The following is a 20,389-nucleotide window of genomic DNA, read 5'->3' on the forward strand; positions in this document are numbered from 1 at the left end:
TTGGGAACTCAAGTTTTGAGGAACCAACCATACTTTTGTATATAGAAGTATGTAAAAAACTGTATATTTCCAATGAGAAAAATGTATTTTGTGATCTTGGAATACATTTTTCACAAGCCTATAAGGCTTCTGAAATGATGATTAAATTAAAAAATTTTTAAAGAAAGTTTTCCAAAATCTTTTTTCATGTTTGGTCCTTTTAACTCTATGACCAAGAAGCCAAAGAAAAGAAGAGAGACCTTTAGCAAGAAGAAGGATCTCTGGGCACCTGGGTGGCTTAGTGGGTTAAGAGTCCAATTCTTTTTTTTTTTTTTTTTTTAAGATTTTATTTATTTATTTGTCAGAGAGAGAGAGAGGGAGAGAGAGCAAGCACGGGCAGACAGAATGGCAGGCAGAGGCAGAGGGAGAAGCAGGCTCCCTGATGAGCAAGGAGCCCGATGTGGGACTCGATCCCAGGATGCTGAGATCATGACCCGAGCCGAAGGCAGCTGCTTAACCAACTGAGCCACCCAGGCGTCCCAAGAGTCCAATTCTTAATTTCCGCTCATGATCTCAGGTTGTGAGATCCAGCCCCCAGTCAGGCTCCACGCCCAGCAGGGAATAGGCTTCTCTCTCTCCCTCTGCCCCTAACCCAATGCAGTGTTCACTCCCTCTCTCCAGAATAAGTAAATCTTAAAAAAAAAAAAAAAAAAAAAAAGGAATAAGAGGGATCTCTAGTGTTTATGTACCCAGTTCATTTATTTTATGGAGAATGAGATGAAAGATCAGAATGCTGAATGACGCATCACAGGTCACAGCCAAGTTAGACCAGGAATTCAAATTTACTCGAATCAGCATACCTTTTTCTCTCCTCCCACTTTACCACGTAACTTCTCCAGGTAGCTAGCTGCTTAATTAATCAGTCAATTAATCAGGCTCTCTGCTCAGCAGGGAGCCTGCTGCTTCTTCTCTGCCTGCCTCTCTGCCTACTTGTGATCTCTCTTTCCTCTCTGTCAAATAAATAAATAAAAATTAAAAAAAAAAAAAGAGAGAGAGATAATCTAAGACTCTGTCAGCAGGAGTTCTTCTAGTCCAGATAAAAATAAAGCAGGAGGGACACCTGGGTGGCTCAGTTGGTTAAGCTGCTGCCTTCAGCTCAGGTCATGATCCCAGGGTTCTGGGATCAAGTCCTGCATCAGACTCCTTGTCGGCAGGGAGCCTGCTTCTCTCTCCAGCCTCTGCCTGCCATTCTGCCTGCTTGTGTGCTTGCTCGCTCTCACTCTCGCTCTCTCTCTCTCTCTCTGACAAATAAATAAATAAAATCTTTTAATTAAAAAAAAAAAGGAAGCAGGAATCACAGATCTGGATCATTATCTCAGTAGAAGATCTAATTCTGATTTGTTACCTTGAAGGAGGAGTGTCACAATCACAGCTCTCTCAAACTAAATTAACACTGTTAAATTTTCTAGAGAGCCTCTCCAAAACTAGCCATATAACAGTCTTGATCAGAATGGCTTGTTTGAATTCCCGTATATGAAAATGTATACTAATTTCTTCCCTTCCTGTCTTCTTCTGACCCGGAGAGAATAAGCAAACCCTCCACAATGCCTAAAGACCTATCATGACACAATCTTCTTCCAGACACTTGTCAGAGTGCCCAGTGACTCTCATGCAGATCCCCTCCAGGTTCCAGAACATGCTGCACTTACAAATCATTTTACCTGTTTGGGCGTAAGTTTTCTTACCCCCGGCACAAGGTGACTGTCCTATAATTCATCTGATCTAAGGACTCTGGGTCCTACCTTGAGTTTTCCTCCTTTGAAAGAAAGCATGCTGTGACTTAATGACCTCTAATACAATGTTCTGGATTAAAATGTACAGATATGAGGGTGCCTAGATGGCTCTGTTAAGTATCAGACTCAGGATGTCAGTTCAGGTCATGATCTCAGGGTCATGAGACTGAGCTCCGTGTTGGGCTCCACACTTGATGCAGAGTCGGTTTGAGATTCTCTGTGTCTGCCCCCACCCCAATCCTACTCTTGCTCTCATGCTCACATAAATAAATAAATAAAGTCTTTAAAAAAAAAAGTACAGATATGAATGTCTTATGCCCCATGCCTTGAAGTTTGGGGTTGCATATCTGTTACAACACAGTAGAAATCCTGAATTTTGAATTTCATATGCTCAATCTTGTACTGTTCTGTTAGTTTCCCCATAAATTATGAGGCATGTTTCCTAGCATAGTATGTGTCCTCAACTAAGCTTTTCAAAAAACATATCGGTTAGAGACCTGAATGAGCATCTGAAATCATTTTGTGAACTCAATGCATCACAACAATTACCTGTAGAACTTTTTAAAAAGTACAACATGGTAAAAAAAAAAAAAAAAAGAAAAAGAAAAGAAAAAAAAAAAGGCAAATGCCCTTAAGAATATATAGTAAAAAACCTGTCTCCCATTCCTGATCCCCAGGCTTTCAGAAACCCTTTCCAGAGGCATTACTGTTACTAGTTTCTCATGTATCCTCTGTGCAAGTATATATATCCGCACAGCCCCCATCTCTGATTTTTGAACTTTTATACAATGGGAACATAGTAATGCTGTTGTCCCCTCCCCCACTTTTTTTCCTTGCTTATATCATGTCCCGGAGATCATATATGAGCAAAAATGTACCACCTTTTTGCTTTTCCTCTCTAAAATGACCTGGGTTCAAATTCCAGGCCTGGGGCCCTAGACAAGTCCCCTCTGTCTTGTCACCTACACATTATGAGTCACAGCATCTTCTAAAAAAAAAAAAAAGAGTGCGATACTATCTGTGGGGTGCCTAGTATAGTGCCAGGCACACAGTGATGCTCAATGACTGCCCGTCATGAACACTGCTCTCCCTGCGGAACTCCTCAGGGAACCCAGCCTTTCACGGAAGATAATGGAGGACTGCAGAATAGACCAACACAGAATCAAACCGTGCCCTCAGATTTCTTGTAAAAGGGACATGGTATTTCCATGGGTTACATAAGTTTTCTTTTATTAGGCCAGTTCTCTACTAATGGATATTCAGGTAGTTTCCAGTCTCTGTAATGACAAACACGGCAATAGGTCTGCTCATATTGTGTAAGTAAAATAGCAGATCTAATAACGTATTGAGGTTGGGACTTAACTTGCAAAATCCTGGATCCAGAGCCCTGGCTTCCATTTATTCCTCATTCAACAACTCTGCTTTCCTCTCTGAGCACTTTGCTCTTTGCCCTTTGTCATCAGTTCCCATTGTCTGCTTGACATGAAAAACGCATGTGGGTAGGCCTAGCAACTAATTACTTCAAATAGGAGAAACCACCTTTACACAGAAGACGGAATGATTATCTGAGTTCTAAAACTATCATACAATCCCATCAGATTATGAATTCACTGTAAAGAATCTGTTGTTCCCAATTCATGGCCATGGAATCACCCAGTGGGGCTGGAGAGTGTTCAGCATGGGGTAGAGGATAAAAATCAGAGATGAAAACTGGCTACTCTGAGAAGGAGGAACACAACTGGCAGGACAACCCCCAAGCCTGGGCTAGTAACACTGCCTGCCAGCAGCTGCCCTGGAATACCCAGAGATCTGGAGGTAGGCGAGGCAGGAGAAACCTACACACACACACACACACACACACACACACACACACACACACACGGCACTATGACTTGCCCACTTCCCGTACACCCTGTCTATATAAAACCTTCTAGAATAAAGGGTATCCAATTTCCTTCTGAAGCCCCATTTGCTCTCCACCATTACCCTCAAAAGGCCACACCTCCTCCATATAATCTTATTATCCTCTGGATGTGACACTGATGCTACAGGGTAAACACAATTCAGACTGACCGGGGGACTCCCGACTAGTTCACAATGTATAGAGAGAGTTCCTTTGGTTTTGTAGAGAAAAACTCAAATATACCAAGCCCTACCTGTGCTCAGCATTATGCTCTGCCCATGTCAGACAGCACCCCCTGAGAACAACCTGTGAGGCAGGGGGGTAATATCCCCATTTGTCAGACAAAGAAACTGAGGCTCTGGCTGATTAAATGTCTTCAGAACATTGCATGATTAAGACATGGGCTATGGGGGCTGAACCTGGATTCATCAGAGGCAGCTCACCAGATCACCCTGTCCCAGTCTGACATTGGTTTCTGCTCACACAGCTTGCCTTTCTGCTTTACAAAGCCTTTTAACATATTTCTGATCGCCACAAGCCAAGCTGGGCTTCTGCTGACATCACATCTCACACAATGTGCCAATCACAGGGAGTATTCAGTGAATGACCATTACGGTCCTGACCATGACTAGTTCTCGACAGCCCAGAGCTCTATACGGCGTCAAATGAAGCCGTGCTTCACCCTACCAAAGCATTCTTCTGGCTCCTGCTCTGGGTTGCATCTGCTTCAGGTTACCAATGGATGCCGGTGAGCTCCCCACGTGTGAGGTCCAGAGCTGCATGGCACCATCATCCCCTGCTGGGGCCAACGAACCTACTAACAGAAAAATGCTTGTGCTGGCAGTCATGGAGTGCTGAACCCCATCTAGTGATGCTCACAGGGGATGCTGGGAAGCCCACAGTGAACCCCAGGAGCAGGTGGCTCAGCCATTCACACCAGCTGTCAATCAGGGTTCCAAAGAGGCAGCCCTCCCCCCACATCTGGACCTCAGGGAGGTTCCACCTTAGCACACAGGAGACTGTCTTTAAAATGAAATGGCCAGTATTCAAAATTCTGCTAAGTTTACATAAATATCCAAAATTGTATTCTTCCCTCAGAACACTAGAAGTTTTGGCAACACCAGGTCCACTCTCCTGCACAGAAACAAGGGGCTTGGCTTGAGCAGCAGCTATCTGCTTACGGACCAGCACAAACCAACCTCACTCAGAAGTCATTTTTGTCAGCCCCGGGGCAGCGTGTCTGCAGTCTTTTCTACAAAGGCTGAGTGGGAATGCCAACATGTCGGCAGATCCTGCTTTTCAGTTGTCCAAAGACTACACTGCAACTATTTATTGCTCTGTTCATCAGTGCGGTATGGTTAAGAACCTAACAATCACAGCATTGTTTATCCATTGCAAATGGCTTCACCCCATACTTTTCTTCCAGCTAATTATGGATTACAGCCAAATATGCTGTCCGCACTGCCTACTTAGAGCGGATTCTCCTCTGACAGGAACCCACCTATGTGAGCTGCCAAGGCCTTGTCAGAGAAAGGGCTGTACAAATATGCACTTCTCCTTCCTGCCCTCTCGCCTCCTGCTTTACCCCTAAGCTCCCTCTGAAGCCCTGGAGATTTGCAGGAATGCTCTGGCGGCCTGCCCGGGTGCTGCCCTCCTCGGGTGGGGCAGAGGCAGGCTGGGCGCGGGGCTCTCGACTCTGGAATGCATTTCCTCCTAGAGGTGGTGAGGCCTAATTTTTGTGGACTCTAAACACAATGGCTTTTTTGCTACCAGGGAGTTTATTACTCATGATGGAGAGGTTAAAAAAAAAAAAAAGGCACTTTAAATTTGCAGACGACTGAGAAACAAGTTAAGGGGAGTAGTCGCTAAGTTAGACTGAATTATTTTAACTTAAGAAATAAAAGAATGTCTCCTACAGTAACAAACCATGCACTATCAATGTTATAAACTAACAAAAAACAAAGGCCTCCTAACACAATTTGGTTTTTATTATATATAGATGTTAAATGAGGTGAGAATTTATACCTAGAACTCCTGAAACTATAGTTCTAAAAAAATTTTTTTAGGGAAAATATCAGCAGAATTTAATCTATGAACATTAATAGCTGCTCTGTTTAGAGTTTAAAAAAAAATCTATCTTCTGTTTAAACCGTAACTCCCATTTTTGCCAAATACAGTATAATCGAAATAACTTTTTCTATGTCTCAGTATCAGCTTTCTGCCACTTTAATTGTCAAAATATTTAAAGCAAAATTTAAATAACGGTGGCAACGTCATTTAGTAAATTTTTGTTTCCTTTGGTCAGAAAAAAAGTAATCAAAACAAAACGAGAGCTATTGTTCCTTTCCTGCCCAGCCACCATGAATGAGTCTCAGGAACAGGGAGCTTCTAAGGAAGGGGGCTGCCAGAGCTGCCAGAGTGGGAGGAGGAAGGGGAGGGCTAAAGGACTGCCTATAGTGGCTGAGAAGGAAACAGAGGCCAGAGGGCTACACCGACCGAGTGACCTACAGGCCACTCCCTCAAACATCCCCTCCTTCCCCCAGGCAGCGGCACCTTCAAGGGGGACTGGCAGTGCGATCTCTGATCTCGATCTTCTATCTCTGTAGGCAGGCTTGAAGCTAAGCACAGCAGGTCCTCAGGCTCACCAGAGTTCCTGATCACCAGAGTCCCCTTCCTCTCACACACATCCCAGCCCAGTTTCACACAGAACCACCCATCTTCTTGGGGCCCAGCGGGCTGTGACAAGGAGCACAGCAGTGACTAATGTAGGTGAAGAGAGAAGGACCCTCTTCGAATATTCTGCTCTAAGTCTGAACCCCACCGCGACCTTAAGAGTCTGCACGGTTGAGACCACCAGCTGGGTTCAATTGAGGCTCAAAGCAGAGTACATTTGAATTAGAGGAAAAAGAAAATATAAGATTTGAAAAAGCAGAACAACATCAATCCCAGCCTCAACCACATCCTCCCTGTGTGTGTGTGACAGCAACTGTAACACCTCATCACTGGCATTTGCTACGTGGTCCTTCCCGACCCAGGACAGTCACACCGTCACAGGGAGGGTCGCCTCTGGATCCCAGAACACATCAGGGTTTTGTGGAATCCGGGCTTGATAAGTCAGGCTAAAAGTAATTCAGAATCAAAGTGAAAGGTGTACACAGCAAAGTCTTAGTTTCTAAACACAGCTTTGTTTAATCCTTTTTAGATTAAAAATGTTGAAAATATACTCTTATTTAAAATATATGTAATAAATTAGCACGAATGCTTTAAGCAATCACCACAAGGAGATTGACTGAAGTTATATTGATAGTCTTCAAAACTTCAAGTGGCTTAAACATCCAAGAACTAAAGACTGGTTGAGTAAGTTATGTCATGTCTGTACATCTGTGTGGCAGAAAAGCATACAGATCATAAAATAGAGCTAAGAACATTTCAAAACTTATTAGAACATATACATGATATATTATTAAATAAGCAAAGTGGATTGTAAAAGATTACTATATCGCTTTTGCAGAAAAGATATACAAAAAACTAGAAGGCTATATAATAAAGTGTTAAGTACTAGAAGAATGGAATTGAAGATGATTTTTTTTCTTGAGATGAACGGTTCTAAGTTTCCTAACTTTTCTTAAAACAAGCGTGTATGTATGTATATATGTATTTTTATGCAAATTCTACACCTAACATGGGGCTTGAACTCAGGACCCTGAGATCAAGAGATGCTCGCTCTACCAATTGAGCCAGCCAGCTTTTATGATAATAAATGCATAATGTGCTGCACTTTTTTTTTTTTTTTTTTTTTTTATTTGACAGAGATCACAAGTAGGCAGAGAGGCAGGCAGAGAGAGAGAGGAGGAGGCAGGCTCCCTGCTGAGCAGAGAGCCCGATGTGGGGCTCGATCCCAGGACACTGGGACCATGACCTGAGCCGAAGGCAGAGGCTTTAACCCACTGAGCCACCCAGGCGCCCCCTTTTTTTTTTTTTTTAACGTAAACTCCATGCCCAGTGTGGAGCCCAGTGTGGGGCTTGAACTCACAACCCTGAGATCAAGACCCCAACTGAAATCAAGAGTCAGAGACTTAACATACTGAGCCACCCGGGCACCCCATGATGTGCTGCATTTTAAAAAGATTTCCCAGGGCGCCTGGGTGGCTCAGTGGGTTGAGCCGCTGCCTTCGGCTCGGGTCATGATCTCAGGGTCTTGGGATCGAGTCCCGCGTCGGGCTCTCTGCTCGGCGGGGAGCCTGCTTCCCTCTCTCTCTCTCTCTCTCTCCCTCTCTCTCTGCCTGCCTCTCCATCTACTTGTGATCTCTCTCTGTCAAATAAATAAAATCTTTAAAAAAAAAAAAAAAAAAGATTTCCCAGATGCTGAGAGGATGTCCTTGAGAAACCTGGGTGGTACATTCACCACACCCTCATTCCCTACAGAAGAGAAACTGTATTCTATTACAACACAAGATGAGTGGGGAGTGGGGGGATATTTGGGTTCAATACCATCCCTCAGTTGTTCTCTGCGTAAGAGAAAAACAAAAACTTGGGTACCTAGGGGGTGCCTGGGTGGCTCAGTGGGTTAAAGCCTCTGCCTTTGGCTCAGATCATGATCTCAGGGTCCTGGGGTCCAGCCCCGCATCAGGCTCTCTGCTCAGTGGAGAGCCTGTCCCCCCTCCACCCCTGTCTGCTTCTCTGCCTACTTGTGATTTCTCTATCAAATAAATAAATAAATAATCTTAAAAAATTTTAAAACGAAACAAAACATGTGTACCTAGGTGGCACAGTGGGTTAAATGCTGGCTCTTGATTTCAGCTCAGGTTGTGATCTCAGGGTCCTGAGATGGAGCTCTGGGGTCAGGCTCTGGACTCAGCATGGAGTCAGCTTCAGACTCTCTCTCCCTCTCACTCTACCCCTCCTGCCTGTGCTCACTCTATCACTCTCTCAAATAAATAAATAAATCTATTTTAAAAAAAAGAGAGAGAAACAAAATCATAAATTCCTGTTCCTAAATTAATCAGCTTCTGGAATTTGGGCATCCAAGGAGAGCCACACACCTATACATAAAGACAGTATTAGAGCAGTATTCTTCTTTTTAGAAGAAAAGGAGCTACCTGAGGTTTGTATAAAAAGAAAGTGTGAATCCCCCATCTCGAATAGGATGAAATGTTGATTTGAAGATGGTCTGAATAATTTCATGAGGCATGGCAATTCAGACACAGCATAGGATCTGAAAGTTCGATTATTAATTACACCACATTTGATCCAAATGGGATTTAAGATTCATGTACAAAGAAAAATACAGGGGCGCCTGGGTGGCTCAGTGGGTTAAGCCTCTGCCTTTGGCTCAGGTCATGATCCCAGGGTCCTGGGATCGAGCCCCGCGTCGGGTTCTCTGCTCGGCAGGGAACCTGCTTCCCCCTCTCTCTCTGTCTGCCTCTCTGCCTGCTTGTGATCTCTCTCTCCCTCTGTCAAATAAATAAATAAAATCTTTAAAAAAAAAATTCAAAAAAATTAAGATGAAGACAATAATTATTAAGGCTAGAATTTTCATCCTAAGCCACCTATTTATTATATAACCTTGGACAAATTATCTTTTTAAATCTTAGTTTCCTCACCAGCCAAACAGGGATAATGATAATACTCATGTGACAAAGTAACCAAGTGCAAATCATGTCTTATTTTTGCCAAGGCAAAAGAATTTAATTTCTTCCCAGCTCAGTGAGAGGGAGAGACCTACAGTCAGATCTAATTTGACTTTGGAACAGTAAGTCAGGTGACATTCTCAGTCAGGAGCTACAGAGCAAAACAGTTTCGTCACAGACTTGGCATAAGGATTAAATGAAACAATGGATGCCACAATGCTATGTCAATTGCCATGCAATGTTCAGACAGAGATTACTGTTAGTAAAAATTCCACTCATTTCTCACAATATGGTAAAAACAAAAACCAGGAGAGCTAGGTTTTTATCCCAGTCCTGCCCACATCCTGCAGCCGGAATCATGTCTTCGTCATCTGTAAAATGGGAACATACTCTCTGCCTTGCCCTATCTCACAGGGTTATTGTGGGCTCAAGTGAGACAGTATACGAGGAAAGTCCATGGGTGCCTGGGTGGCACAGTCCGTTAACTGTCTCTTGGTTTCAGCTCAGGTCATGATCTCAGGGTAGTGAGATCGAGCCCCAAGTCAGGCCCCATGCTCAGCGTGGAGTCTGCTATTCCTTCTTTCTCTAATCTACACCCCCTCCTGCCCTCTAGGGTGCGCACTCTCCCTCTCTCTCTCATAAATAAATAAAATCGTTTAAAAAGTGCATGGAATGTATTAGACAAGGGTGACCTAAAAGTAAATCAAACTCAGTAATGTGTAATGTCACTTTACAGTACAATTCTGTGAGTTCTAAACATTGAACATGGATTAAAACTGATTAGGTGGTTTTATTACAGAAGTAGTCTTCATTTAAAACAAAATATCTGGGGGCGCCTGGGTGGCTCGGTGGGTTAAGCCTCTGCCTTCGGCTTGGGTCATGGTCTCGAGATCCTGGGATCAAGCCCCGCATCAGGCGCTCTGCTCAGCAGGGAGCCTGCTTCCCCGCACCTCTGCCTGCCTCTCTGCCTACTTGTGATCTCTCTCTGTCACATAAATAAATATTTTTTAAAAAATCTGAGTAACCCAGATGCCCATCAACAGTAGAATGGATAAAGAAATGATCATAACACAGAATACTCACAGCGAGAAAAATGAATGCACTTTAGTATACAGGACATACAGCAGTTACAGAAGCAAAACAGAAACAACACACATCATGGTTCATTCACATAACGTTACAGATAGGCAAAATAAACTTGTTTGTTCAGGGAAGGATACATGGTATTAAAATTTTAACAAAAAATAAGGAAATAATTACAAAGTCAGATGGGGATTGTCTCTGGCTGGGGAGGGAGGAGACAGCGAAGATATCATCAGCCCAATAGGAAGGACTTTGGGGCTGCAGGCTATGTTAAATTTTCTGTATGTATGTGCAAGTGTACATATATATTCATGTATGTATGTACACTGTGATCACTTTCCTGCCCATATATTTCACAACAAAAGACCAACAATTACAAAAAGTCCACTGAATTCCGTACAGATTAAGTTACATCAATAGCGTTCCTTTTTTTTTTTTTTTTTTAAAGTACGTTTGCTAAGAGTTTCAGTTCTAATCTCAGATACATCAAACCAAGAGATTACTCAGTTGGGATTTTATTTAATCTCTTCAAAAAGAAAATATAATCATCAAGCAGGTTGTGGTGATTCAGGCTACTGGTCTACTTATTAGTAATTTCTAATTGCTGGGACATTTTCAGGGCCACATGAAACATTCTACCATCAATAAAAGAAAACTACACGGCTATGCCCACCCGCACATTATCTCACACCACCACCCTAAAAGGAAATGCAAAGATACTTCAGTGACTTACCAGTTGGCTGTGTTTGTGCTATTCTCTTTGGGTACGTCTTGCTTCGACTTCTTGCCACATTCTGATCTGGCCGAGGAAGCTGAATAGAAAGATCTCGACTCATTTGCAGAGCTGTCCTGCCACTTGGAAATGCAACATTTTGGTTAGCACAGATAAAAACCACACAGCCACAAAATTAAGCCCTGGCTCACTCAGAATATCTACAATGTCTGGAGAGGGAAAAAAGGACAGACTCACGCAGGCCCCGAGTATATACGTGTTTTCAATGGGTTCTCACTGCAATGTTAACCAAGGGCTAATAGGAGAGTCTTAGATTAGATAGAAGGATGATCTTTCAGAGGGAGAAATGGAGAAATTTATTAAAGGAGTTAGGTTTAGACTTAAGCAGAATGATGAGCTATAAATAGGGGATGCTCATGGTCTTCTAGCTCTACAACTAAATAATAAATTACAGTGGGCTAAAGTAAACAACAGCAATGAATCTGAGTGAATCAGTATGTCTCTGGGTTGTACTTACACAGCAAGTTGTAAAGCATCCCTTCCCCCACAGGACCACTTGGTATGATTTTACCCTGAACCCTGCTGTGGCATAATCCACCAATTATTATGCTCTCCTCAGTTGCACCAGATAAAGTGCCCAGGAAGATTCAGAGCTAGCCCAAAGCCCATGCAAAGTGCTGCTTCTCTAAAGAGTCAGAGGACGCAAGGAGGTGAGTTCTCCTTGGCAATGGACTAATCTTCAAGTAATCTTCCCGAGCAATTGTGCAATTCTGTTTGCAGGATTTCAGTGAACATTCATCTTACTGAAAAATTATTCCACAGCTGCTGAATTTGAGCCATGGAGTGACCCGACTTTCAGGGAATAATATCATTCAGGTACAGGAAAAATACATTTCTGGATGTTTAGTTTGATTCATCACAAAAAGAGCCATGTATGGGAGGAAAACAGACTTTTAATGGCTCAAATCTTATTCCTCCTACATTTACAGGATAATTATTAGTGACTCCCCAAAAGAAAGGAGACTCAGAAAGCAAAATTCACCTCCTATGTGCTTCTGTGAAAGTCTCCCCTAGTGACTACCTCAATTACCTTTACTAGAAATAAAAAGATGCTTGAAATACTCATAAAAGGGACTCCTCTTCAGGCTAATTGGGGACACCACTTGGTATGAGCTACCACGGGAATTTAGATGGCAGGTTCTATCTGTGAACGTGCTTCGTGTTCAGTAGTTTACAGGAACCAGGCAGAAGGGAGAGGAGAAAACCTGTGACAGATTTTCTTTCACTTGAAATTTAATTTTTTTTTAAGGGTAGCCCATAAGGTAACACAAGTAGCAACATCTCTCTCCTGAAAAGCTAAAAAAAAAAAAAAGAAAGAAATCCACATAAAGAGCAGAATTCCATTATTATAAATGGTTTGAGGTATAAAGATAAGAGCCACTTACAACAGACTTTCTCTGTTATCAGAAAGACTTGGGTACTGTGTACCTCACTGCAGAGAGGAAGAAATATTTGTCCTAAAAATATAAACCAATATGTGGGCCACGGTGGCATTTTATAATGAGATTTTACTTTATCATTCAATTTTTCCTCATGGTTTCTCTCTCAGGAATAGAGGAGAAATAAGAAAATCCTATTACAAGATTAATAAAGCTGTGGGCCAGAAACATAAACTGATCTGCCCCACAGCCTGTACAGGGCTCCAGACCATAGTCAGTCTTCTGACCTCCAGATGGCTGTTGCCCAGCCTGGTGGCACAGAAGAAAGGGCAGAACACGGAGCCGTCTGGTTTGAGGTGACAAGGCCCGCTTAACTTACAGCTCTGTTACCATTGTGTGGTCTTCAACAGATTCTTTTAAAAATCTCCTGGAGCCTCATTTTCCTCATTGAAAATATGTATCTACTTAGCAGTCTCTTTCTGAGCAGAAATATTCGTTGATAGTATTCTTAGTATTTTCTTGTAGCAAAAAGTATGGGATGAAAATAGAGATTTACAATGTAAAGTGTGAGAGTTCCTATACCTGTCTAGTGGTTCTCCGTAGTAACGTGTGAGAGTTCCTATACCTGTCTACTGGTTCTCCGTAGTAACATGAAATAGCTTTTCTTCCCCCATAATCACCCACTTCCCTGCCTCCTTCCACGTTGGCCCACACACACTGCTGGGGAGGGCAAAACTGGCAGTCAGTGGGGTAAGGGAGAGGGAACAAGTGTAAAGACATCTGGGCTCAAATCCCAGCTTTGCCATTTATTGGTTCAAGGTCTTTCGTTCAGTTACTTTATTTTGGGGGGTGCTCAAATTTCTCATCTGTATAAATGAGGATATGACGCCTCCCTTGGCAGGTCATTGAACAGATTAAATAAAGTAACACATTTAAAGCACCCGACACAAAAGAGGTCCTTGTGAGAGCATGGTTTCCCCCACACTTAAAGAAATGTGGGAAGTTCATGTGATTTCAGTCCTATAAGAAGGTCAGCTGGGTCCCCAGGGGGATTTCTCATGCCTAATTCTCATTTCTGGAGTATAAATTCTATACACCTCATTCCTTCATTCTAACCAGGAGTCACCTACAAACTTAACAGGTGAAGGCAAAGTCAGTTTTTGAGGGGCTCAAAGAAAGAGCTCTCAGTGCATAACAAAATATTTAATCAGAACCTATTTCAAATTATTCCTATCTGATAATAAAACAACAACAAAAGAATTAGATTTCTGATTTCAGCTCAGTTTACCCACAAACTTTGAATTTTTGAAAGGACTGGCAGTCACAGATCACTAAAAACATTGAATTTTTTCCTTCTTAATAATTCCTATTTCTAAAGGATGTTGGAATCTTCTTGGTATTCTGTAAGCCCCAAGATGCAGGAAAGAGTGTAAAGAGTAGAACTCGGGTCCTCCTCCATCTCACACGCACCACTATAAACACAGACACAATTATACTCACAGAACACGCAGACACCCACATTCACACACCACAACCACTTGTCATGCTGTTCTTTATCCCCCATGCTCTGAAGGCCTGCTGGGTAGAGGAGGGGGCTGCCCGTGTTTCCAGAACTCTGCTTTTATTCCACGGTTTCTCCAGGGTGTTTCAAGAAAGGAGTAACCATATGATGTTTGTTAAAGGCTGGTTGATTTTCCTCTTTAGACAATTAACGGTCCATGGGCTGGCGACCACCCAGCAGTCAAGAGACCCACCTCTGTGTGAGCCTAGCTCTGGGCAGTGGGGCTGAAACATCTTCCTTCAGGGATGGTGTAATGTTAATGCTTCCTACACACAGACACGGAGATTTGGGTTTCATTAAGACTTACTGGGGAGTTAATACCATCCACAAAATTAGAACAGATTTAGCAGAGCTTCCAATTCTGCAAAGGTTACCTTTAATTACTTTCTCGGAAGAAATGGTATTTAATATGCGAAATCCAATAACCTGCTAATAATAATTCCCAGTAGCCACAACATTTGCATTTCAATAAATTTGAGAAATCAGGTATGGGTAAATTTGTGGAAACCAACTACAGCATATGTTAAACAGCATAATTACAATTTTAATAGCATGAACACTGACAGATGCCTTTTCACTAGCTTCATTTCAGTGACAAGGAGATAGATTTACACATTCTCCTGATAACCCCAAAAATGTTTTATGCCCCAACTGGAAAAACAGCCCAAATACTATCAGCTCTTCTCAGTATAAAAGTAAATATTCTTTCCTTAAATTCCTGATTAATTATAGCACTAACTAGGGAAGAACCTTAATGACCTGAAGGTTAAATTTTTAAGTATCGATGAACAGTTTCATACAAATACCAAGAACATCTATAATACAATAATAAAGGTTTTTTTAAAAGATTTTATTTATTTATTTGACTGACATCACAAGTAGGCAGAAAAGCAGGCAGAGAGAGAGGGGGAAGCAGGCTCCCCACTGAGCAGAGAGCCCGATGCAGGGCTCGATCCCAGGACCCTGAGATCATGACCTGAGCCAAAGGTAGATGCTCAACCCACTGAGCCACTCAGGTGCCCCAATAATAGTTAAGTTTTAAGTCATCAAATGAGCAAGTACCGAAGTGAATAATATGTAACGATTAATGCACTGAGCATTTATTATTAATCTCTCTTTTATTGACTATCTCTCATTTCAAATTCAGGACCAAAAAAAAGTGGGTTAAAAAAAGAGGAGTTAAAGTTTGGCATATCACGGTCCTACCAACACCTGACTTGGCTTTATTTTTTAAAGTTTCCTAGGTAAGCATTTCATTTAGTGATGTCTCCAGTGGAACTGAAAGAACAGTGTCCTACTTCCTGAGTGGCACTCCTACACCCTACCTGAGTTTTACAGGGCCTGGGACCTGCTTCACTCCCTGAATAATGCTGTAGCTTTATTTATACAGAAGTAGCTTTATTTATACAGAAGTGGTTAGACCAGATTCTTTATATCTCTGGGCACCTAATACCTTGGCTTGCAAGGTCTCTAACAGATTGAACTGAAACACAAGTTCTTTTTTACAACATCAAAGGTTCCCATTTTTAATGCTGGTATTGACTCAATCAGCCTTTTCCTGCAACATGTTCACATTTGCCTAATGGCCAAAGGCAAGGCCTCTTGAGTTAGACTGCTAGGAAGGGACCACCCCCCATTTCCTTCTTCCTGGATGGGTTACCTTGAAGAATGACTCGACATCTCTGAATCTTAGTTTCCTCACCTATTAAGGAGGATAAGGTTAAGAAGACTGCAATGATTCAATGAAGCAATAAATGGAAAACATTTACCACCCTACATGGCACTTACTAACTGCTCAGTAAAGTTTAGATACAATTATAGCATTACTACATGTAGGCTTTATGCAGCAGGAAACATGATTTGATCCACAATATAAAGTACACATTGTGTTACAACAGGGGATCAAGTCAATGTTTGAAGAACACCATTCAGCTCCAATTCAGAATATCTAGTTTGTTTCATAATCAAAACATAATTAGAAACGAAGTAATAATTGTATCGAAATGAATGTCTGAAGATAATAAACTTTACCACATTCTAAAAGCCCTAACTTAAACCTGAAAGGCTGTTTTTGTCAAGTTTTTTTGTTTTCTAGAGATAGGGGAGACAGAGAGAGAGAGGAGAGTGGGGAAGGGGCAGAGGGAGAGGGAGAAAGAATCCCAAGCAGGTTCCACACCCAGCGTGGAGCCCAAAGAGGGGCTCGATCTCATGACCCTGAGATCATGACCCGAGCCAAAATCAAGTTAGGATGCCTAAGTGATGCACCAACCAGGTGCCCCCGTCAAGAAAGTTTAATAAACTGTTACACTTTTGAAATTCATGAGCACTGTAGAAAAAGAAAAAAGATTTAAGTCATAAACTTTAATGTGCATGTATGTGGACAACTGAACTCAATATTTATTTATTCATACACACACACCCTTCCCCAAGGAAAAAAATGCCATTTACCTATACCGGTGCTTATAACTCATGGATCCAAACTTGCTGAGTTTTCTTGACAATGAATTTGATTCATTTTCTGGCATTCTAATAAATTTTTAAAAGAAAATTATGTAAGAATTCTATAAATACAGGTATTTATACAACACTTGAGCAAAAGCTATGGAGAAAACATAGTGCAACACTTTTTCACAGCTCGTCGAAATATTTTATTTATTCTACATGTCAACAGGAAATAATAATCAGTTATTTTAAGCTAAAATTTGAAATACAACCATTCTTTAGGATTTTACATAGGTCAACTTAATTTCTCTAGTTAAGAATTTTGTCACTATGTTGATTTACCCATGCCATGGTTTTCATGGTAAATCTGATATGGTGTTTCACTTTTCCTTTTATTTTGGTACTTCCCATCCCAGGATACCTTCAACAGACCCCTTCCATGTGGCGCTCATTGGCCCAGGCCCCACTGACTTAGAGGTGATGTCTCAGACCTGCTGGGCCACATCCCTCACCTAATATAAACTCTATAAAGGACACTGGTCACTGTACAAGAATACTTCTCCAACGACATACTATTTAGGAGAAGTGCTTCATGCACACCAAATAGGAATTAGGGGAAGAATGAATCTAGCTTGAAATTTAAAAGCAAAGAATAAAGCATTAATATATTTCCTGATAAGATGTGGTTTTTATCTTTACACCATAAGGATTGAAACAAAAGTGTTGCCACAATCCAATGGTCTATTTTTTACCCTCATCTTACTTGACCTCCAAGGAGCATGCGACACAGTTGCCAATTTCTTTTTCACCAGGACATTTTCCTCCCTAGTTCCCATTTTACCACACACACTTCTGGTTACTCCTCCTTACACTCCCTCGTTGGCTCTCACTGCCCTCTAAGGGCTGGGAGGATCCCGCAGCTCAGTTCTTGGCTATCCGCTTCTCTTTCCTCACTTTTGCCACAGATGACTTCATCCAGTCCCTTTTGCCTTAATTACCTAGTAATTAACAAGACAAGCCTTGGTTTTCCCAAGAGGCCTATACACCCAACTGCCTACTCCACACCTCTACTTAGATGGCTAAGAGGCATTTCAAATTTAGTATAGCCACAGAACATTTAATTTCCATTACCAAAGCTGTACTCTTCATATATAAACATCCTTGACCCTTTCTTGTAGTAGGAGAGAAGAAGGTATCTGTGTGTGTGTGTGTGTGTGTGTGTGTGTGTGTGTGTATACATATTAATATGATCCAGAAAATTAGGTGGCTGAAACAAATTAATAGAGGAGAAACACTTCTAAATTTCTACTGTAGACAGAAAAGAACTCTTGTTATAAAAACAAATCAATTTTCATTTATTAAAACAATGCATAAAACTTTCATATTAACATACCTAAAAAATGTATGATGTTCTACACTACACTTCCAAAGATGCTTGCAAGCTGTCTTACTTCGAGCTTCAAAAAAGAATGAGGTTTCATTGCACTGAGAGAAAAGAGAGAGAGAAATAGAAATTACTGACCATAAAGTTCCTCGGATGACAGCCACCTTCTAGTTACCAAAAATTCGAGTAAGCAGAGACACATTATTAACACATAAAACAAAAACCAATTATCTCCTGGTAACGATTTTTGGAGTGTTGCCTTAAAACCACCTTTACTAATTAAAATTACGAAATGTAAGTTCCATGTAAATCTTAGCGGCATCACCTTTGTCACCACCGACCATGGATGATCAGGGCATGGCATGGAAGGACTAGAAACATTTCCATCATAAATGGGCACCCAAACAAGACAGCATCAATAAAAAGGAGATGCCCATAAATCCAGTTCTTAGCTGGATTATTTTTTTTTAAGATTTTATTTATTTATTTGACAGACAGAGATCACAAGTAGGCAGAGAGGCAGAGAGAGAGAGGGGGAAGCAGGCTCCCTGCTGAGCAGAGAGCCCGATGCGGGGCCCGATCCCAGGACCCTGGGATCATGACCTGAGCCGAAGGCAGAGGCTTTAACCCACTGAGCCACCCAGGTGCCCCTTAGCTGGATTATTTTTAAGGAATACACAGGCCCCATTTAAACTGATACCTAAAGAATCTCAAGAGGGGCCCCTCTGAGGAGCGACCACCACAGCAGTGTCATCTAAGCATGTCCAAATCATGTCTCAGAGCTTCTGCATTCCGCACCCAGTTACCGGGAGAATTAAATGGCATGACCAAATAAAGAAATAAATAAATAAGAAAAGAAATACATGCTATGACAGATGTAAAGTACACAACAGGTATAATTAAATTTCAACTATTATTTTAATCCCATGGTTACTTACCTACATTTAATAGATAAGAAGTCATTCTAATTGGGCAGAAGATACTCTTTATTTTTTTAAGTGACTGAATAGCAAACCAAGCAAAATATAATAGAAGTACTAAATAATAAACCACAAGTCCTGTGAAGGTCTGTTACTGGTTTTTATCTAAGACAAAATGAGCAAACTCAAGTCTCAAAGGCAGAAATGTCCCTGGAATGAGGTTTCTATGGATGTCTAAACACAAAACTGGCAAGGCAGAGGAGTCACTGAAAGGATCCTCCCCACCTTTTAATAAGGACAGAATATTTATATGCATGAAATTTCTTCCAAGTCCATCTGGAATGAGGCTGCCCAGTTTAGAGGTTTATTTGTAAGATGAAAGCATACGAGGACAATGGAGCCAATCTATGCGTGTTACAGCAAGGCCGCCTGTAACTCCAAAACCTTGTGAAGTGGAGGAAAGAACATTAGACAATTCCCAGGTTTCTGTCTTGGGAATGCTACCTAATAAAAGACAGCAAGTGGAAGAAGTTGGGGATTTGGATGGCAAGGCAATGGATAGCACATTCAGGAGATTTGGATTTTGAGGTGCCCATGGAATGGGGAACTAAAGACCCCAAGGGGGCCAGGAAACATGCAGATACTGGGGTGAAGGGACAGGCCATCCCTGCTGACATGGATGATTTCACCCGAGAGCAAAAAGAGACTGTTCAGGGAGACAGAATGAAGTGCGTGAAGATAAAATCACAGCCAGGATGCTTGTGAAGATGCAGGGAGAGGGGTCAGAATGGACCAGGAGGCAATGATGTCAAAGAGGCTGGGAGAGAGCACAAGTCTCAAGTGACCCGGAAAGGTCAAACGGGGTTTGAAAGGAGGTGAATGCCTTTCACGGTAAGAAATCTTCAGTTGACTTTCATGAAAGGGGTAGGAATTACAAAATTAGAGATAAGGGAGAAAAGTTAATGAATTCAGAAAAGGTTTTCCTCAAAAGCAAAAGAAATGGGGGAAGAGGGAACACAGGAAATCACGGAAGATCTCTGGGGTGAGGGTGGGAAAGCAAGCATCCCACCATGAGATGGGAATGCTTAGAGTGGAGGGGTTTTTTCCTTTTACTTTTGTTCTTTTAGTATATAATATACATACATGGTACAAATGCCACAAGTTACCAAAATGGACACACACCGATAACTAAAATCTCTCTCCCACCACTGTTCCTAATCCCCTTCCCCAGAGGCAACCACTGTTAGAGTTTCTTATAGAATAGGTTCATGTTTTTAAGGTCACTGGATTACCCAAAAATATAATGCACAGGTCATTTCCTTTAAAATAACTTTGCTTGTGATTACACTGTATCCCGATAAGTGATTAAGATAAAGTGTTTTTAAGGACCACCACATGGGCCAGGACCTACTTATTATTATGATCGACAAGAAATGGTAGCCAGGAAGGACACTCTGTGACACTGAGACTTGAACTAAAATTTTAGCAAGAGCATCCACAAATAAGGTGGCATTTGCATACC

At 41.7% G+C, this 20,389-nt stretch overlaps 1 protein-coding gene across 2 annotated transcripts in view; it reads right to left on the reverse strand.

The window, feature by feature from the left end:
- Positions 1-20,389, reverse strand: part of LOC111148421 (erythrocyte membrane protein band 4.1 like 4A) — a 251,739-nt gene that overhangs the window by 62,056 nt on the left and 169,294 nt on the right. For both annotated transcript variants that reach the window (XM_022504948.1, XM_022504949.1), the window contains 3 exons: positions 17,957-18,048; positions 16,570-16,647; positions 11,122-11,243 (listed from right to left, as the gene is read on the reverse strand). In XM_022504948.1, coding sequence (XP_022360656.1) covers positions 11,122-11,243; positions 16,570-16,647; positions 17,957-18,048 — 292 coding nt within the window. The remainder of the gene's footprint in view (positions 1-11,121; positions 11,244-16,569; positions 16,648-17,956; positions 18,049-20,389) is intronic.

Source organism: Enhydra lutris, unplaced genomic scaffold, assembly GCF_002288905.1.
Source record: "Enhydra lutris kenyoni isolate GAN:26980312 unplaced genomic scaffold, ASM228890v2 scaffoldscaffold19, whole genome shotgun sequence".
Classification (NCBI taxonomy): Eukaryota; Metazoa; Chordata; class Mammalia; order Carnivora; family Mustelidae; genus Enhydra; species Enhydra lutris.